The sequence below is a fragment of the Protobothrops mucrosquamatus genome, unplaced genomic scaffold, assembly GCF_001527695.2.
Source record: "Protobothrops mucrosquamatus isolate PMUCROS unplaced genomic scaffold, P.Mucros_1.0 scaffold1319, whole genome shotgun sequence".
In the NCBI taxonomy this organism is placed as follows: domain Eukaryota; kingdom Metazoa; phylum Chordata; class Lepidosauria; order Squamata; family Viperidae; genus Protobothrops; species Protobothrops mucrosquamatus.
In genome coordinates, this window is record NW_015387520.1 from 74269 (window position 1) to 96638 (window position 22370).

General features: G+C 36.4%; 1 protein-coding gene across 1 annotated transcript in view; it reads right to left on the reverse strand.

Moving 5' to 3' along the window:
- LOC107292301 (collagen alpha-1(XI) chain) overlaps positions 1–22370 on the reverse strand; it is a 137748-nt gene that overhangs the window by 12733 nt on the left and 102645 nt on the right. The window contains exons 15-25 of the mRNA XM_015821381.1: positions 20185–20238; positions 18072–18125; positions 17874–17927; positions 16621–16674; positions 11616–11669; positions 11462–11506; positions 8261–8314; positions 8123–8167; positions 7671–7724; positions 7147–7191; positions 3249–3302 (exon numbers count right to left, since the gene is read on the reverse strand). Of these exons, the coding sequence (XP_015676867.1) occupies positions 3249–3302; positions 7147–7191; positions 7671–7724; positions 8123–8167; positions 8261–8314; positions 11462–11506; positions 11616–11669; positions 16621–16674; positions 17874–17927; positions 18072–18125; positions 20185–20238 (567 nt within the window). The remainder of the gene's footprint in view (positions 1–3248; positions 3303–7146; positions 7192–7670; positions 7725–8122; positions 8168–8260; positions 8315–11461; positions 11507–11615; positions 11670–16620; positions 16675–17873; positions 17928–18071; positions 18126–20184; positions 20239–22370) is intronic.

Here is a 22370-nt window from a genome sequence, read left to right on the forward strand (position 1 = left end):
CACTGAAAAAAGTGACTTAGGACTGCTTTTCACAGTTATGACCTTTGCAGCACCCCTGTAATCACGTGATCAAAATTCAGATGCTTGGCAATTGGTTCATATTTATGACCGTTGTTGTGTCCCAAGGTCATGTGATCAACATTTGCGACCGTCTGGCAAGCAAAGTCAATGGGCAAGCCAGATTCACTCCCTTCCAACATTATTATTATTATTATTATTATTATTATTATTATTATTATTATTATTATTATTATTATTATTATTATTATTATTATTATTATTATTATTATTATTATTTACTAATCAACTGCAGTGATTCACTTAACAACTGAGGCAAGTAAGGTCTTAAATTGGGGCAAAACTCACTTCACAAACGTCTCACTTAACAACAGAAATTTTAGGCTCCATTGCAGTCGTAGGTCGAGGACTACATGTACTAGGGTTGCATCATCACACTCATTTCATTTTGCTCTGCTCTTTTAATACCTTTAATACTTTAGGGCAGGGGCCTTCAAACTTGGCCCTTTTATGACTTGTGGACTTCAACTCCCAGAATTCCTCAACCAGGCATGCTGGCTGAGGGATTCTGGGAGTTGAAGTCCACAAGTCATAAAAGGGCCAAGTTTGAAGACCCTTGCTTTAGGGCAAATATTTCATTTCTTTTTGCCCTTAAAAATCCAACTTGTAACTCAACTCTCCTCTATTCTGATCTCTTTTTGTTTATAAGCGCAATAATAAAAGGATTGCTACCTTGGCAATATATGTGTCACTCTTATTTTCAGTTACCTAGAAGTAAATCTCACTGAATTCAGTGGGATTTATTTCCAAGAGATCAGAGTGTGATTGCGCTGTACCCGTTATTATCTTCAGAGAGATTTAGAAAGCCTAGTTGATAGGCTGGGAATCGATAAAAAGAATTTTCAACACATTGAGACTAAAATAACCTGGGGATAGCAATGACAGCATAACTGGCACAAATTCTATATTATGTTGAAACAAAAACATATATTAAATCAGGGCTGATTTAACACAGATGTGCTATTCTTCAAACGTGTTAAATTCCTGTCAGGTCATCAGCACAGATATTGTAACTGATATGAGTTGTAGGCTCGCATATCTGCAGGGTATCAGCCCAGGCAAGTCTGCACAAAATAATGAGGGCATATATTTAAGCATAAATCCTAAACTTTTGTTCCTCTTCTCTCCCTTTGTAACTATGAGGGAGATGGGGGCGGGAGAACCTTTTCTATTTGTATACCATACTCTCAGAGTATACCATACTCTTTAAAGTTAAATTATCTGAGAAATAAAGTTATTCTCAGATAAATATAGTAAGTATGCCAACTGTAACAAATTGGTTTTATCTGTGTATCTACCTCCTTTTGCAAGATGCCTAATCAAGCAGTGTAAAATTGGAAATGGTAGTTAATACAGCCTAGCAGTCCCATGTGAAGCCAAACAGAGATTTAATAATCTATGTTGCTTATCTGAGGAGGTTTGTGCATATATGTTTACTTCTTTTTGTTATGTTCTCATCGTATGCTAAATAAATAATCAGAGGAGCTGGTGGTACAAAGTTTCCCAAGAGTGTTCCCAATAATATATCTATTTATTTTTTTTATTAGATCACACTCTAAGCCAGGGCTAGGCAACCTTGGCTCTTTTATGAATTGTGGACTTCAACTCCCAGAATTCCTGAGCCAGCATGGCTGGCTCAGGAATTCTGGGAGTTGAAGTCCACGAGTCATAAAAGAGTCAAGGTTGCCTACCCCTGCTCTAAGCCATAATGGATTAATTTGTAATTGCCATGCAGTAATCTGACCACTAGATTAATTGATCTAATACAGCCAGCTCTTTCTGGCATTGGCTCTACTTCATATATACAAATCATATGGTTCACTATGAAGCTTTGGAAATTTGAGTATCTGGCTTCATAAATTATGCAATATCCCCATTTGTCTTCGGTAAGAGGTAAAGAGAATCCTTAAAAACATGGTTATCCACTGTAGAAGACAGTTGCTATTATTTGTATCATTACATCATCTGAGTGAAAACAATAATTCTAGTAAATGTCTATGGAGATTCTCAGTCATCCAGGTCATGATTGTTCCAAAGGTGCTTTTTCAAAAGGCAAATGGACTTTGTTTTTCCTGGAAGACGTTTCGCTTCTCATCCAAGAAGCTTCTTCATATTCTGTAGCATATGTCATTTGTGCTGTGTGATTGCACAACGAACACAAATTACAAAATCTACATTCACAGCACAATGACATCGCGATGTGTGGGATATCATCATGGCTTTTAATGGACCCCTGGATTTAAATGGTCATTATTAATCCATCAAGGCGACTCTAATGCAAACCCAAACTTTTGTTTGGTAAACACATTTCCATCTATGTGATAACTATTTTGTTTTTAATAAAGATGCTCTAGCTCACAAAAGCAGAATAATTTTATTGTTTCATTTTGAAATTGATTGTTTACCTTTGGAATGAAAAGTACCACAATGATTAGAATTCAAAAGCTATGACTTCAACCTTAACCCAAAAGCAATGAAACATTTTTTTCCAGTATTTGAGGGGCTACCACAAAGAAGAGGGGGTCCAAAGCATCAGAGGGCAGGACAAGAAACAATGGTTGGAAACTGATCAAAGAGAGAAGCAACCTGGAATTAAGGAGAAACTTCCTAACAGTGAGGACAATTAACCAGTGGAACAACTTGCCTCCAGAAATTGTGGACACTCCATCGCTGGAGGTTTTTAAGAAGAAACTAGACAGTCACTTGTTTGAGATGGTATAGGTTCTCCTGCTTGAGCAGGGGGCTGGACTAGAAGACCTCCAAGATCCCTTCCAGTTCTATTCTATTCTATTCTATTCTATTCTATTCTATTCTATTCTATTCTATTCTTACAGAGCAGTTTGTTTAATTTAAAAAACAGAAACTTGTATCATGTTAATTTCCAATATTTTATACCTATCCTATACTGGTCAGGCAACTAAATGCATTTTAAAAAAATTTCAGTACCAGTGCAATTTCTCATCTGCCATTTCAATGACCTTTTTAAAAAAAATAAAAGCTTAGATGAGAAATGTGGATCAGGTTGAAATAATGAAACTGGATATGCTTTATATGTTCTGCTTTGAGCTACTGGTGACGCAACTTCCTTGTCGAAATTCATGTGCATACCGCTGCAAAGTAATTTTTTTTTAACCCAAAATATAAAATGGACTAAATTGCATATCACTTACCGGAGGGCCATCAGTACCAGGAAGTCCTGACAGACCAGGTTTGCCCTGAGGTCCCTGGAAACAGAAGTGAAGGAAGACTTTTGAAAAAAAAAAACAATCAAAGTTAAGGTAGACTGGCATGCTGCCAATGTTTGCAGGTCAAAGATGATTCCCGAATCAAAATCAAAACTCAGTCAGGAAGAAGAAATGAAGTAGCTCTCCAAAGTTTAAGGCTTATTAGACCATTTTGAAGTTGGCATCCAGCTGAACATCTGGGAATACGTCATTTGAAAGGGGTGGTCTGAATATCATGGCATGATTTTTTTTCAAACTCACTTTCTCATTTCTTTTATCAGTTACATATGTATATCTCATTCTTTTTATCTGAGTATATTGAATAAATATTGAAAATGTGGCAAATTTTAACAGTCATGAGTAGGAGTGAATGGCATGACTCTCAAATTGGCATGAATATCTGGAATCAATATCCATTTCTTCCATTTTTAGATGAATAAAAATGAATGAATGAATGAAAATTGTTCTCATAGAAGCAATTATTAATGCTCAGCTATTCCCAAGCTATTATTCATGTTTTGTTAACATTCATAGGTGAGTACTGCCATTTTCTAAAAACATCACAAGTATAAACACAATTGTGAAATAGTGGAATAAAACAGTCAGACAACTCAAAAAAAAAATATGACATGAGGACAGAGCTTGAATGAGACCTAAAAGAAATATTTTTAATTAATGTGGATTTTAGGGTTTGAACTTTCATGTAATTCCAGGAAATGATGCAGCTGCTTTAAAAGTTTGCAAACGGATACTACATTTGAATCCCTATGCAGTCTGATGAAACTTTTTTTGAATTAAATCTATATTTTTCTAATCAGATCTATTGTCATGTGATTGGAACAAGAAGCTTTGGCCTAACTTGAAACTGATTTTGTTGCTGCGTCAGTAAAACTAGCATTTTGTTAGCATTTATACGAAGCTACACAGCTGTAACAGCTGGAGCTTGCAAAGTGGAAATGAGGAGCCTGGGGCCCAACATGACCATACTCTAAATACAGGCCAGGTGCACAAGACCAGTTAAAGGAGGGAGGGAAGGAGGGAGAGGAGATTGCAAGCAGTCTACTACAAAAGGGTAGCGGAAAGAAGTTCAGGGTTCAAAAGTTAGGACACACGTATACAGAAAACTAGTTTCTCCACCTTTGTAGATGTTCTGTTTATCAGAACAAAGGTTGTTTGTATCTGCAATTTATCTACTCAAGCCCCAGAGTCTCCAAGGTCAACTGGAGTCAGACAGTGCCAGGGCAACTTTTGATAATAGTTACAAAGGAATGGTGAATTGGTACTGCAGTAGATGCCATATGTATTTGAAAGAATAGTCTTCACATCTGTTGCTATCAAAGCATTCTCAAAAATCTAATACCATCTTTTTAATTTAATAGGGGGTTTTTTTTTGGCTTTCAGGTAAAAGTTGCCAACAGAAGATAAGCCAATCAATGGTTACTAACCAAATAGGATATATATTTATCTTCATTATCATGCTTTTCAGTATGTAATGGTATGTGTATGGGGGGGTGATGTTGCCTTCAATCAAATAAGAGAGGGCATAGCCCAGTGGTGGCGAACCTATGGCACGCGTGCCAGAGGCGGCACTCAGAGCCCTCTCTGTGGGCACGCGTGCCATGCCCCGGAGATGGCAAGGGACTGGCCCCTGCCGTCCTGGCCCTGCCCACCCAGTCTGCCATGACCACCACGGCCACGCCCACCCGGCACCCGGTGATAAATAAATGGGTTTTGGGTTGCAATTTGGGCACTGGGTCTCTAAAAGGTTCGCCATCACTGGCATAGCCTGTCAGCTGCATGATGGGCAAAGAAAGAAATTCATAAAGAACACCCACCCACCCCCAACTTCTCAGGCTATAAAAAAAAACAGGTGGAAGATTTGTACTATCAGACTTGCAACATTCTGTTAATGTAGCCTTACAATAAAGTAGAATTATCTCACCTGGTTGTGTTTCCTGTCTGGTCTACCTGGAAAAGCTGACACACTATCATGATCACTACTGTGCTTGTGTTCAGCTTATAGGTTTCCAAGATCTTTTGGCTACCATGAAGTTGTCTAATTCAGCAGAGTACTTTTTTATGTCCTCATGCATGTGAGAAGATGCATCTTGTAAACATGTTATTTTTTAGAAATGAAATAAATTTAAATGAAACAATTTAAACATGAATTCAGCGACTAACATAATGTATCTAGTGTTGATCACAGTATGGATCAAAGATATGGATTTTCTTCATTATCATAACTGGCTTGATATAAGAATGTCTTATTAATGCGGTATTGTCCCTTCTATTGCAGCTTCATTTCTTTTCTGTCCTAGAGAAGGTATCTCAAATGCGGGGGCTCTTTTTGAGATATGAACATCCGATTTCTAGAGTTCTATTTCAAGAAAGACTCTCCAAAGATAAAGGAGATTCCCTATAGTGCTTAGTGCTCGACCTGTGACAATCACAGAGAATGAAGATAAAGAGAAAAATCCTCAACCGCATCACCACTTAGAATGCTTGGTTAAAGATGATTGACCAAAGAACCCAAAGAATGAGAGAGGAAGGAAATGAAATAGGCTATAATTGATATAATGGAAAATTAATCCATGCAGAAACTATCTTGAATGTTGACTATGGAGATTCTCAGTCATCCATGGTTGTCCCAAAAGGTGCTTTTACAAAAGACTGCTGGAGTTGTTGTTTTTTTCCTTGAAGATGTTTTGCTTCTCATCCAAGAAGCTTCTTCAGCTCTGAAGCTTGATGTGCTTCAGTTTCTTCAGCTCTGAATTTTGATGTTGCTCCATGCACATTAATAATGCCTCATGGAAAGGCACCTGAGAGTATTTCCCATAGAACGTAGATATCCTGAGGCCAGGGAAGTCTGCCAGAATCTACATCTCTGCCTTATCTTCACGAAACTGATAGGAACCAAGGGCCATTCCAGGCATTCCATGTATGCACATCATCTCTATGAGAAATAGATGTGCTTAGAAATGCTTCTCATAACAGTGAAAAGACTTTATAAAGACAAGTTCTAACTGACATAAAGGAACCAAAGAACGAGACTGATTTTTAACAGCAAGCAAAGGAGCTCAGGTTTCTCTGTTTAATACCAACTGGTTTCACTCTCCCTTCAATATAAAAAAAGAAATTCTATTTCAAGGGCCTGTTGTAATTAGTTTATTCTTTGACATAGGCTGCTATTTTGACTTCAAGTGTCATTGACTCCACTTCAAGTGTCATTGATTCCATTAGACATTGATTCCAGAAAAAGACATTATGGTGTAGAGAGCCACAGAGACAAACTTAATGGAGACAACAGTAAAATAATAATAATAATAACCATGCTTGAGGCCTAGGAAACAAAGAAAGCATGAGAAATGAGCTGAGACTGACCTGACTCTAATTCATTGGCGTCTAATTGGAAAGGAAAGGAAAACTTAAGTCAGGAGTTTAAGATTATGTGTTATATCTATATCAGTAAGATAGAGTGATAGCCAGACTTGTGGGATGTGCCTCCTAACTTGGCTTACTTCAAAGGGTTTACATACAGGTGGCAAAGCTGAAGAAGTGAAATTAGCACTTTCAAACATAAAAAATGGTACTTATTCTGATATTGTAAATTCGATGTAAGTAGAAAATAGAATAATGCAAAATGGATATATTTTACTACCAAATTGCAGATTTTTCTCCTCACAGAGTATATGTAAATAAGATTAGAAATCTTAAGAAAAGTATCAGTGCATTTCAAGAAACTGGACTGTTAGTTGAAATTTACTTTAGGAAAAAGAAAATCAGATCACATCTTAAAAAAGCAGAGATTTTGCCGCTGATTATTCAGCAAAGGAATATTTCTTACTTTTTCACCTGGAACTCCAATTGGACCTTGTGGACCTGGGAGCCCCTGTGGAAACATAAAAAACGCACTATAAGAAATCTACACACTCATATAAATACTTTCTCTAGAGTTGCATCATTAAAAGGAAATCTTTCCTCAGAAGCCCCCTTTTAATGAAACACAATTAAAAGTTAGAGAAAACAAGCTAATTGTGAGAATTTTCATACTGGCAGCTCTGCTGGCAACAGGGATGTCATATGATCCAAGACAAAACTCTCTTATACTATTGCTATTCTTGTTGGTATTTACAGAATCCAAACCATTCATCTCTCCCCAACCCATCCCCCCACCCCAAAAACCTAATTATATTTGGAAGATTTGTGAAAAAGGTAATGTAAAAATTCATTCCTTTTTGTACTAGGACCATTTTTAAGATAATAAGTGAAGTAAGGGCATATGGGACCAGGGAAATGCATATTCAAAGTTTTCATGTCTGACTCTCCTGAATGTTTTCTTAACACAAAAGCTGCAAAACAAGGGCTTACCTGCGGACCTGGGATACCTTGCTGTCCAGGTGGTCCTGGTTCGCCTTGTGGACCCTGTTTTATAACAAATGCACAGGGAAATATTAATCCCTTCATTATTTCACATCATCACTTCAAAAACGGATAGAGTTTACAGAAGGGATGGAGGAATTTTCTATTGATTTCTCCTCCAGACTTTTTTTGTTCCATGGAGACTTCAAACTACAATTGGCAGCATAGGTCAATTAATTTGTGTCCTCTTTCACACCCCTGACTGGTGTATTGGTAGATAGATCGAAGACTCATACTAAGGATAAAATGCAGTTTTTATCCACAATATCTGAGGAACATACAAATAAAAAGACACGACTAGGAGAAATATCAATTTGTAGGTTGTTATTTTGGATTTTTTTGAAGAAAAAAAAATGTATTTGCCTCAGCTACTCAAAGAGAAAAGAATTGAATCTACATACCAGGTTTCCTTTTGGGCCTGATGGTCCATCAACGCCTGGGATTCCCTACATAAGAAAATCAGAGAAACTAATATAGGTCACCACCACATTCAAAGGAAATGTCAAAATATAAGGTATTTCTTTTTTTGAAATACATACAGGTTGTCCTGGTAGTCCTGGAGTTCCTCTTGGACCCAATAACCCTCGTGGACCCTGTGGGAAAAATGTTGCTTAGGGTTAGATTTTTGGTACACTTTGAAAAATGTAACTGAAAGTCCTCCAGTAAAACCCAAAGAAAATAGCAAAAGTTAAACAGCTCAAATAGCTAATTATTATCAATCACTGAGATAATGAATTCAGTCTTCCTTTTCTTCCTGTTTTGCACAATGGAGAAAGTTTTCTTCCTGTTTTGCACAAATGGAGTAGTACAGAAATGGTGATAGTGGATCCTAAGGCTTTTTTACTTTTCCCGTGTACCTTAACAAGGTTCAAATTGCTGAGACAAATATTCTCAAAAGCTGGTCTGTAGGCCACCAACAGCCTGCATAACTTCACTACATTCGTAAGCCAGAGATCTTTCACTGCTGTAACCTAGCTTTTCCATGTATGTATGAACAGCACCAACTTCTAATGCACAAAAGCCAGCTGATTTTTAAGAAAGAATCAGTGGCTAAAAGCTGGTACATTGAAGCCTACAAGTGATAATATGATTAGCTATGTGAGAAACCTCACCACGTTGAGTAGGTCTTGAATGAGGCTACCTATTGTAAGTGTGTATATTCTGTGTTAAGTGGAATTTTGATCATATGTAGGCATATCAGCAAGAATGAATAAGGAACACAATTATCAATTATTAGCCCAAAACACGCATTCTGTTAGAGAGAAGTTCCCTGAAGATGGGCTCCAGCATGAATCCGAAAGCTCGGAAGACAAAACTTCATGATCACAGTGACCGAAACAGGTTGAATCCTGTAACATTATCCTGGGACACACATATTTGTCTCCATTTGTGACAGTTATCAATATTAAAAATGGGATTTCATTGATGTGAAGATCTCATCCCACCTGCTTATTACTAAGGCATTTCTATTATAAAATATTCTTGACTAGCAAGTTATGTAAAATAATTAATGAGATAAGGGAATATTTAATTCTGGAGTACAGGTAGTCCTTGACTTACAACCACATTTGAGTCCAAAATTTCTGTTGTTAAGTGAGACATTTGTTAAGTGAGTTTTGTCCCTTTCTTGCCACAGTTGTTAAGTGAACCACTATAGTTGATAAGTTGGTAAGTTAGTAACCTGGTTGTTAAGTGAATCTGGTTTCTCCATTGATTTTCCTTGTCAGACGGTCACAAAAGAGGACCACATTACCTTGGGACACAGCAATGGTCAGAAGTATGAATCAGTTGCCAAGCATCTGAATTCTGATCACATTATCATGAGGGATGCTACAAAAGTTGTAATGTGAAAAAGAGTCATGTCACTTTTTTCAATGCCATTGTAACTTTGAAAGGTCACTAAATGAACTGTTATAACTCGAGGATACCTGTACTTTTTTGAATAAAATTGAGTTTAAAATGGCCTTTCAAAATGAGCAGGAAGGCATACATGACAAAAATACAACCACAATCCTTATCTTAATTTGCTGAACAATATGAACATTAAAACTTTTAAAGATAAAAATGTGAGGGAAGTCATATATGTTGAACTGGATGCTCCACACATCTACTAAATATTTATTTAGTTGTCCACTACCTTAAATGAACTAGAATGTTGCCCACCTCCCATTATGAGTTTTATTTTGTTTACCCTTTAAACTTAAAAAGAAATAATATAATCAACAAATGAAGCATACAATGTCAAAAACAGATTACGCTTGTGAGAAAAATAAATGAGGTAATCTACTAAAGAAAAGAATGTAATTTTAGTCCAGCAAAAAGATATTTAACAAAATCAAAAGGACTTTTGTTAGTTTTCTGAATACACAACTGCCCCCTAATAATCATTAAAACTTTTTCAGCCCAGCTACTCTAGTCAGAACATGTATTGGAAAGGATCAAACTAGCCACCCTAATCCAAGAAATCCAGTCTAAATTGTCATTTACTTATTCTCAATCCTTAAACAGGAAAGAAGACCAGAAATTGACAAATAGTTATATAAATGAATGGGTTCCAAATAAGACTTCTTTAACAGAAATCTCCCAAATTATTTATTTTGGAAGAACAGCAACATATTCCTCTTTTAGATACATGTATTTATAAATACGGAAGCCCATTTTGTCCAGTGATTAAAGGTGCTGGACTAGAAATCAGGAGACTGAATTCTTGTCCTGCCTCAGGCATACAGCCAGCTGAGTGACTTTGAGCCAGGCCCTCTCTCTTAGCCCTGGGAAGGAGGCAAGCAAGGGCAAACCACTTCCAAAGGAAACTGCATGGATGTATCCATATAGTCATCAAGAATCAAGACTGACTCAAAGATATAAATATACATTTACAATTATATATAGTAATGTGCTCTCAGAGCTTCAAAAAAAGTATACAGTTTAAACTGAAAATTAAGGGATGTCTCTTAAAATTCCAAAGATGCCATTTTGAGAGCAATTTGAAAAGCCACTAATTGCTGATCTTTTTTCTCAAATCAAGGTCATCTCAACTTTGAAGCTCTGAATTTTTTTCCTATACCCAACATAAAGACACAGATAGCGTGAGTTCCCTTTCCTAGTCCACCTTGAGGATTCTGTGATCAGTAGAAAGGGACCATACAAGTTACTACTTTCATCCAGAATCATTCTCTAATTAACAAAACTCCCCATGTGGACAGCATATACCTACACGCAAAAATACATGCATAAGAACTTTAGAACCAAGAGGGAAAAATTATTTCTATTCTTTTCTTGCATACATTTATTAATCCAAAGAATTTAGAATATGTCATGCACGTAATGGAGTTGTTTTCTTCTATGACAGCCAATACATTCTAAAAGATCAGTGTGAATTTTGCATTTATATATGTAAGATGGATCCATAAATTGTTGCAGTGATAAAATTCCCCAAGTGGGACTTATGGTGAAATTCACTAAAATGAAATAAGCAAGTGGAGGAAAAAAAATGTCCATGAGTATTCATTAATAAAAATATAGATGTACTAAAAAGAGAGATAGCATTAGTTTACTTCAGTGAGGAATATAGAACTAAGAACTCTTTATGAACAAATCAGACATATCAGCTGAATTTGCCCCCTAATTATATTTTATTCCAAAATGGTGCCCTGGACAGAGTACAGTATATTTTTTCAGAGGCAAATAGATTCACAACAAAAGCGATCATGAGTACTAAACAAATAGAAAGCTTTGCTTACAGATTCACCTGGAAGGCCTCTTGGTCCAACCTCACCGTCTTCTCCCTTATTTCAAGAAAAAACAAAATGGAAAGGGGTTAAGTGTGAAAGAAACAGTACTTTTAAACTTCTATTTTGCAGGTGAAAAAAGAGAGGAAAACAATGAATGACATACTCTCATTCCATCTTCCCCAGGAGCACCAGGAGGCCCTTGTGGTCCACGATCTCCCTGAAGAGAAAACATGATAAAATCACATTTAGGGAAAGAGATAAAATTGTGTGCTGATGCACATGTTTGAGCTTTATGCTGGCATGTCAGGACATGGCTCCGTTAAAAAGATACAGATTGCTACATGTTATATCACATTGCAAATGCTTCTATTGAAGGCTGGATTCAAAGTACATAATCCAACACAGAGTAAAATACGATATGTTTAAACCCATTGAAATTAGAAGGCTGAAACCTGTTTAATCCTATACTAGGTAGTGGACAATATTTATTCATTCTCTTACAAACAAAACACAATTCTAAGAACACTGCATAGCTTTCCACATTTGCCCATCCTGCTTATTGGATGCTAGAAATATGAACAAAGTTTCTATTGATTTTCATAGGAAAATCAGAGTAATTTTATACCTATACGTTCAGCACTTAATGACAACAACAATAAATGGCTGCTATATAATACTTTTCAAAAGAATCTGCAAATCACGGATTAAGGCATCAAACCAAACCACAATTTAATATACTTCTAGTTCACGCATCCCCTTTGCTCTCTGGTACACGTATGATGTGCAGTTGGGAAACGTTGGTGTCCATGTTTTCTTGACCACAGTTTGCTATATCATCCAACTGCAGAAACTATGGTTAATCACTGCCATGGAAAGTTAAATATTGAATTAACAGGGGAAGCAATATTTGGAAAAGCTCCACCAAGCAGTGATAGAGAGAATAAAAGGAAAGATCCACAAGCCCCAGTTCAGTGTGATTCATCCCTCAGTGTCTCAACTATGCTTTTGCCTGGTATTCAAACACAGTTATTAATTTCTAATTAAATGCTAAAATATTAAGCAAAGTTCCTTCTGAAGGATGACAGTTATGTTCTCTAGGTAGCAAAACATTGTGTCTGAATTCAAATCAAAAGCATTTGGATCTTTGAGGTTTAGAATGAAAAAGAATATATATATAGTCTACACACACACACACACATACATGCACAATAAATAATCTAAATGCATGCACACATTTCAAATTTGCACATGGCAATCCATACCTAACCTCTCATAAAAGCTTAATTATTTGAAATTTCAGATTGCAAAGACTGATTCTCCCTAAGTTAATTTTCCATTTTTGAAATGTACTGTAATTTGTACATATAGGAAGATTCTAATATTGATGCTGCTGTTTCCAGATGCAGAAAAAAAGCTATCAAAAAATTAGTATCAAAGGTGAAGTTAAATATTCAAGGAACATATTGATACGATAGCCGGTCATTTACCTAGCCTTAGCAAATATATTCTCAATAACATGATCATAAGAGATATAAAAGAAGTTAATAAACAATGACTGAGAATAGTCACAATCTCACTTTACTTCTTATTTGTTGGGATCTTTGAGTAATTGGATCTTTAGGCAGTCAGAACTAGTAGAAATAATATGTGCTTCCTAGACTAATGTACAAATTAGAATTACATTTTGACTCAGAAACTTTTTAAAATACCTAAGAAAAACATAGTTTATGACATATACATCTAGATAAAAATGTCAATGGTTATTTTATGCAAAAAGTACATATTTAAATTTTCTTACAGATTTTTTTAAAATTGTATAATTAAAGTCGTACTTTCTTCCTATTATAGACATACATATCATTAAAAGAAGACAGTGGAGAGAAGCAAAGTATGCTTGCTTTCATATTACTCAAAATTTCACATAAATTTTGCTATTATTATTATTATTATTATTATTATTATTATTATTATTGTTATTGTTATTGTTATTGTTATTATTTATTGGCTGCTTAACTCTGATGGACTCTGATATAGATTGTAACAAATTATTAAAAATTGAGATCTTGAATTGTTAAAGATATGAGTTAATACTATTTTGGGATAATTAAAAAATACACAAAAAGGTATTTCTAAAGAAGGAAGTAAGAGGATATTGTAATGGGCCAACCTGACTGAACCTGTGATAATCCCATTGATTTTAGCCATCAGAAATTTAAATTGAATTGAATTGAATACTTTATTGACCAAGTATGATTAGACACGTAAGGAATTTGTCTCTGGTACAGAAACATTCAGTGTACAGTTCATGCAAAACAACAGAGAAAATAATAGTAATAGCAATAAAGAGGGGAAGTAAAGAATTAAGCATATTTCTGAATTAAAAAGTCCTCCCATGTAAAAAGCTTCATAATAGACTGATAAAGAGACAGACAGATAGTACGTAAACAGGGTAGTACATATATCATTGTAATTCAAAGATGTTTATCTTTTATTTCCAAATTGCCATACTGAAGAAATAAGGTGCACTGTAGGCAATGTCAAACACCTGTAATTTGTGGGGGACAGCAAAATGGAGGAGTTATCGATTACTTTCTATAGATATTTTTCTAAGTGGATCAATAAGTAGACTTGGGGTATATCAGCCTGCCATTTTTTAAAAAAATATGTGTATCAGTTTAAAATATGTGCACATTTTATCTTATGGGTTCATATTTTCCCAGTGCTAAAGTAGGTAAAGCTTTTGAATTCAGAATTCACCTAAGTCTGTGTTTCATGAGGATATGATTGTCCTGATTTTAACATTTATAAAGCTCAAGTTGAAAAATAACCATAATGTAAGTATAAGTGGATGTGATAGTGCAAATAGTCATCTATAAATAGAAACGATATAAAGAAAAGTACCCATGATTTTAAGGAAATGGGCACTTAAAGGTCACACAATTGCTAGCTCAGCCAAAGTAGCTTAGACAAAGACGGAGACGGAACTGTGAGAATATTTATCAGCCATGGAAAAAGATTCCTGGAGTGATGTATTTAAGTATCACAATAGTGATTAATGTACAGTGCCCTCTGCTGACCATTTACTTCATTGATTTGATTCAAAAGACTACACATCTTCCTATTCAAAATGTTTTCCACCTTATATACTCTTCAAATTAAATGTTGATATGCACAGCTAGGGTCAATGACATGGGCAATCAGCAAAGAGGTACATGAAATATAAACAGTTAATAGAAAGCCAATGAGATGGGGTTAACATTACCCAAACTATCATTATATCAATTTTTCAGGGTAAAAATAGTTATTTGGGGGGGGGGGGCTTGTTTGATACACACAAACTTCCACTTGATGAAAAATGGATATTCTTTTTTTCAAGCTGTTATGGGGTAGCATCTAAAACTTCACTTCCCCAAATGCATTTTTCAATGTCTTTGCACCATTGGTATCCTATACTTTACAAATGAAGCTTTTACGTCAAACTTATGGACACAGCAGAGTTAGCGCTGGGAAAATTTATATTACAGGATCTTTCCTTATAATTTTTTTTACTGCTTGTACATATTCCACAATATGAGTGGAATGGGTTGGCTTTCTTTCACATCCTGAACAAGTTAAATACTATAAGTCAGTGATCCCCCAACTTTTTGGGCTCCAGGGACCAATTCCGTGGAGACAGGTTTTTCTGTGGACCAGAGGGGCATGACTTCCTGTGCTGCCTGCATTCCATGGATGGGGCTTCTCTTGTTTGTGTGGCCCAGTTTCTGGCCTGCCACGGACTGGTGCCAGTCCACGGACTGGGAGTTGGGGACCCCTGGCCTAGATCACTTCCCCATACCAATCCCAATAGTTAGGATAGTTTGTTGGGACTATCCAAGGGGTCATTTTGCGGACCAGTTTCTGGCATGCCACGGACCATTGCCAGTTCACGGACCGGGGGTTGGGGACCCCTGTTATGAGTCCGTCTTTTGTCATTGCCTGATCAGCAAAATTGTAATCTCTGCTTGCTATACACATTCCAACCTAGGCTGGACTTGAACAATATCACCAATAATCTGGAATATTGATTGTAGTAAGACAGTGGCCCAGGACTGCTGCTATGAGGAATCATCAGGCTACTTCTTTGCTCTTGGAATTTTTAAGCAAAATTAAAACGAAAGATAAACAGATGTGAACTATCTTGCCTGCTGGTATGTAATGTTTAGCTTGAATGGCACTTGGTATAACTATTAACTATTGTTGTAATAATGTGCTTTTGGCCTCTTCCCCTTCTGTCTTTTTCCAAACAATTAGAAGGTATAAAGGATAAAGTAGTTTCAAGATATGCTTGGGTAAACACCATCCTAAATATCTGTGAAAGTCCCACAGCATTTAAGATGATACTGAGCAAAAAATGGATGGGTTCAAGAGAGCATGAGAGATAGCTGCATCAATGGTCTGAAATAAGGCCAAACCCAGCTATTTTGGAGTCAGGGGTTAAAGAGCCTCATTCTATTATTCCCAAACTTAACAAGGAAGAGGGGAGGGGAAGGGAAGGGAAGGGGGGAGGGGAGGGAAAATGAGGGACATTTACTGCTGAACACGGGGATGGGGGCATAGGTGGTCCATTCTTGATCTATACTGACAATCCATAAAAGAAGAAACAATGTAATTCAGGGTTTTTCAAGCTGTATTCCACAAAAGCTGAGGAATCTTCAAGAACTTGATAGGATTTCATGAGAGATTACGGAGAAAAAAAAGTTGTCTTGAATGCAACTTTTTTTCTAGTACTAGAGTTCTTCCTCATGATCAAGGATTCTGGGTCCCCCCCCCCTCAGGTAACAAGTTCTTTAAAAGTTTGAAAACTTCTGATCTGAGCTACCACTTTAATCTAGAGCAATATTACTGACTTCAGTGAAAAGATATTTCAATCTGGCTAATGAAAACCTGCGGACGTATTCAAAGTCTACATCTCATACATATTAATTTACTATCTGTTTGATTTCCCTCCCATATCTGGGCATACGTTTCACTGAACTCAATGGGAATTAAGTCTGAATAAACATATGTAGGACATTTAAACATATTGAAATCGCAGGGTCTGGAAAATGTCACAATTGTTTTGGACAATTCCAGATGTAGTTTTGATGTACTCACATTTTTAGATAAAGAAATGTGCATATTTTTCTTACCCTGTGTCCTTTTTCACCTGGTAGGCCAGGAAGCCCATCAAAACCTCTGTCACCCTAATAGGAGTAACAATAATAAGAATTAGGAAAATATTAATAATAATAATAATAATAATAATAATAATAATAATAATAATAATAATAATAATAATAATAATAATAATAATAATAATAATAATCTGGAAAGGATCTTGGAGGTCATCTAGTCCAACCCACTGTTCAGGCAGGAAACCCTATACAATTTCAGACAAATGACTGTCCAGTTTCTTCTTAAAAACTTCCTGTGTTGGAGCATTCACCGCTTCTGGAGGTAGGTTGTTCCACTGGTTAATTGTTCTAACTGTCAGGAAGTTTCTCCTTAGTTCTAGGTTGCTTCTCTCCTTGATCAGTTTCCACCCATTGCTTCTTGTCCTGCCTTCAGGCACTTTGGAGAATAGCTTAACTCCCTCTTCTTCATGGCAGCCCCTGAGATATTGGGACACTGCTATCATGTCACCCCTCGTCCTTCTCTTCATTGAGCTAGACATACCCAATCCTACTGTTCCTTATAACAGTGTGAGCAGTTCATTCTCACATTTTATAATAGTTCTGATAAATGAATTCTACTATACATCTATTTTATTGATGGATATTTTTGCCCTAAAACTGAATGTTGCTTGGAATTGCAACAAATAATTATTCTTAGGATATTATTTCTAAAACCTATTTGGAAAGATAAAGAACATTTTCCTGGCTTAGGATAAAAGTTTCAAATTCTGGAAAGGTACACTTCAGCAAGAAGGTTTTTCTTTTCTTTTCTTTAGATCAAAAGACCTCTAAACATCTTCCCCCTTTTGATTTGAAGACTTGGAGGAGCTGCTGCTCAGATTACCAAAAAAATTTTCATTTCATTTCCAGACATTCATTCATTCAGAAGGAAAGTACACCATGAAGTGGCTTTGTTTCTGGTATACTGCAATGAACTAATGACATCATAGAATAGCCATATTCCACCCAAGGGTTTTCTCTAAAGGTGACCCGGTTTCCTCTATTTGTTAAGGCCTGCTAGCCATGAAGGTGCACTACTGTGTGCAAAAATGGAGCAACAAGTGTGTTACTAGAGCTACAGTACTTCTATTTCATACATAATTCTTTACTCCGCTCTGCAAAGTCAATCAGATTCAATCATGTAATGGTACAAAAGGAGACGTCTGGTTCCTAACTGATATCTGGATGTTACAACAGCCTCCGGATAATCAAAATCCATAATTACTAACCTTAGAACCTGTTTCTCCTGGTATTCCTCTTGCTCCATCTGCACCAGGACGACCCTATGGGGAGAAAAAAAAAGATGTCTGTTTTGGTAGGCAAGGCACATACATCACAATTTTTTAAAAAAACCAACCTCATCACATCCAATAATTCTAGAGGTATCTTTTTTATCAAAATGACAATTTTTAAGCATCAAAACTTACTCTTTTACCAGATTTTCCAGGCAGACCAGGTGGACCTTGAATACCTCGAGGACCCTGAAAGTATATGCATATGTAAGTGCACATGCTACATACACACGAAGAGAGAGGGAGAGAGAGAGGGGGGGAGAGGGAGAGGGAGAGGGAGGGGGAGATGGAGGGGGAGAGGGAGAGGGAGAGGGAGAGAGGGTACTACCGGTACACTGCATCAGGGAAATCATGAGATTCTGCTTCATTATAATCTACCTGAATAGCACTTAGACTTATATACCGCTTCATAGTGCTTTACAGCCCTCTCTAAGTGGTTTACAAAGTCAGCACATTGCCCCCAACAATCTGGGTCCTTATTTTACCAACCTCTGAGTCAACCTTGAGCCTGGTGAGACTTGAACTGCCAACAGTCAGCAGAAGCAGCCTGCAGTACTGCATTCTAACCACTGTGTCACCACGGCTCTTCTCAAACTAATTAATCCACCTCAAATTAAAGTCTTTGATTGATGTCAACTAAGAGACCAATGAAAATGTACTCATTTCAAACAAAACAAAGAATAATCATGTGGAATCCTTTGTTCTCTCTGATCTTGGTTCTTTGTTGCAGATGTTTCATTATCCAACTAGGTAAGATCAACATCTCTGAAAGCACCAAGAATCCCATCATTCCCTTCTGAGCTACATCTATTCTCTTCTATTGGAAGAATAAACAGTTTGCAAAATTCTTCCAGTATTTTTATCCACTTGAAAGGGATTAAAAAGAAAGACTTATTCATAGGCTTGAACACCCATAACATACTGTTCTTTAAAGTGTACAAAATAAGGAGGAAAAAGCAGACACTTCTAAACTGTGGATTAAGAAATCTATCCCATATGGATTGATTAGATCCTACATTGTGTCTCTCCAGATTTGTGTCTCTCCAGGCATAAATCTCTCATTCTCTCTTCTTTCATGGAACCACAGATTTTAAATCAAAGTCTTTGCTGAGTTGTTGACATTTAATATTTTAAACAAGTTTTCCTTCATTATATATCCAGCTGTAGCTTTTGAAAGAGTGGACAAGTTTGTTGGCTTCATTTTCTATCACATTTACTTTTTTAAAAAGGACATTAATTCTTGAAGATTTTTTCAAATGCTAGTAAGTTATTTTTAGAAAATTAAATCTCCTAGATCTGTACTATAAATCACTGTTTCTCAATTTTGTCAACTTTAGGATATGTGAACGTCAACTCCCAGAATTCCCTAGTCAGCATGGGTGCCTGGGACTTAAAAGTCCACAGATCTTAAAGTTGTTAAGTTTGAGAAACACTACTATAAATACTTGATATACTGTTTACTATGTTTCTATAACTCTTCCTATGTGACCAGATGTCTAAGTTGTTTACAATGCATTTTTCTAGTAGGAATGTGCAACCTATTTTAACCTTTTTACATCCAGAAAATGTATTCCATGTTTGCAATTATGGAAAAATGTTCTGAACAAGCAAGAAGATTTGCAAAAATATTATTAGATCCATAAAGCAGGAACACAGGGGACAAAATCACAGGCAACACAAAAATACTTGGATCCAATTTGCATTTTTATGGGGGAAAGATGAAAAATAAACTAGTAAAAAATATAAACTAGGATAGTATTCAGTAAGGCAAAGAACATTTGTATGGAGGGGGGGACAAAAACAGAAATTATTAGTTCTTTGGAAACATAATTTCCATAAACAGGAAATATTATTGTTACAAATGCATACCAGGTAAACAAAACAAAACAAAACAAAAGCATTGTTGATCTGTTGTGGGGAGGCATTAAAATTGAGTTTATGTTTATCCAACTAAATTAATGTACATACTCAGTGTTAGGGCAAAAACAAGAATGAAGAAATACAAAAACAATTAAGTTGGATGCTTGAAGCCATAAGGTTTCAAAGTAAGTCCCCACATGGAGGTGATGGATTGAATGAAGTGATGCTGTTGGTATCAGATTATACCTGGATTTAAGGTCAAATTGCCTTATGAAACAATTCTCTCAGTTACTGGGACCACTGCAGTAGCATTCTGGGATTAAAATTGAGGGACCCCATTACAAATCCACCATTTGCATTTGCTTCTTTGTTGCTGATAGACTCTTACCTGAGGTCCTGGATCTCCACCGTCACCTTTGATACCGGATGAACCAGGACTTCCCTGCACCCAAGAAAAAATGCCCAAGAGCATACTGTTTTAGTTCAATCTGACTCACATTTTGACACAGAAAAATAAACACTTTTGTATTGCTGATTATGATTCTATGGGACATGTTCACATCAAACTGGTTCATAATTTTATTTATTGCTTTCCAGCCATCATCTTAAACTTAAAATTTACTGTCCAAGAATAAATATCTTTAAAGATACTGGTCAACCCACTTCTAGTCTCAATAATAAATTGAAGGCATTTCTACATGCATTTTATCACCAATCTGGGTTCACACCCCTATAATCTCATACTGATAAGTAATTATGGTCAACCTCTATTTTCAATTTGCAGTGCTGGAGCTTTGTGGCTTGCAGGCCATTGTTCACTGTCTCCCAGTTATAAGCATGTTTCAAGATTTCTTCACCACACCAACAACACGAACATGGTACAAGCTGATTTTTGAGTTCTCAAGACTGGTGTAAGGACAATTATGGACCATTGTAAGGATAGCTATGAAGATTTAGAGAATGACAGTGGTGGGCTCTGTGGAAGAATCCTGAAATTATTCAGTTTCACTCCTCTAGACTTCAAGTTAGATACCTAAGAATCCCATCATCCCTGAGAAATTAACGAGAAAGGGAGTGGACAGCATGCTACAAAATCCTTTTCATCAACATCAAAACAATCCCTCCAACTCTATTGGTGAAAATATGTGCAGCATTTCCTGCCAGGACTGATGTAATATGATTCTGCATAGAAAAAAAATATTCCATATTCGAGGACAGCTCCAATGGGAAACTCTCGGTACTGGTAAGAACACTATCCTGTTTGTTCTTCCTTTTCAAAAAAAGTCTTAGTGAGATTTTCTTCTCTCTTGGAGAAGGCAGATCTCTCTGCCTGCCTGTGTGTTTATCTATCATAAGGGACTTTGGGCAGTACACAAACGTTAAAAAATGACAAGCCAAAAGTGAGAACTTTTCCAATACAGTAATATCGCTTGTCTGCAAACTGGCTATTATCTCATTCCAAAAACAAATTATATTCCACTGAAAACAGGAGATAAACAATGACAGGAGCAGTAAAATATTAGGATCCTTTTTAGTGACAGATGTTAGAGTGGCCCTTCCGCTGCAAGATACCTTCAGACATCAGTTACTTGCTTCGTTTGCAGCCATCCTCAAAGTCATTCTGATAACCTGGCAAAGAAGCATTGAATGGGAGCAGAAGGACCAGTTTTATAACTTCCTTCCCTACAAATCACAGAGGCTAGAGTGGGCTAATTGTAGAGTTATCTGGGCCAAAGGATATGAATCAAAACTATGCAGCTGGGGAACAGTTAACCGCAATGTTTCGTTTTATTCTTCCTTATACTTCCCTAGAGAAGGGTAGTACTTTTTTTTCTTACAGAATTATAGTTGGGAACATAATAAGTGGTCTTTGTATAAAGATCCCTTTGCATTCGCTCCAATTCATCCCTTCTTATCTGTGCCTCTCCCATTCCTCTTCTAGGTTTTATCTATGACAGGTGCTTTGGCAGGCCTTCCCTGCTTTCACTTCAATTGTTCATTTATTGGCTTTAAAATATTCTGCTAGGGGATGGTAGCCTGTAAATTAACAAATAATGCTATACTTTCCAGACTAACTGTGCTGAGCATACACTAAATAAAAAGCTAGAGGAATGCAATCCCACATCACCCAGATCCCAGAAGTTTTTGGTTGGGGATTTTAAAATGAACAAACTGGATTTGGGGATTTCTAAAACATCCTACTATTGGGACTTTGCTTTGCTTGTGAACAGGAGAATATTATAAGTGCTTACTGTGAGGGCCTTGCAGCCAATTAATTGTTGACATATTCCTTCCACCCACTACTACTATTACTACTACTACTACTACTACTACTACTACTACTACTACTACTACTACTTCATTTTTTAAAAATAGTTTTCATTTCACTACTGACAGACTCTTGGATGAAAAAATACAAGAGTTGGTCAAGCAGGACATATTCCAAAAGAAGGTATCTTCTCTATTGCAGATCATAACTTTCCACCTATTAAATATTCTACAAACTGACCCACCTCCATTTTCTACATCTTCTTCACTCCAGGAAGAAAAGAATTTTAAGATGCCCTCTCTGAA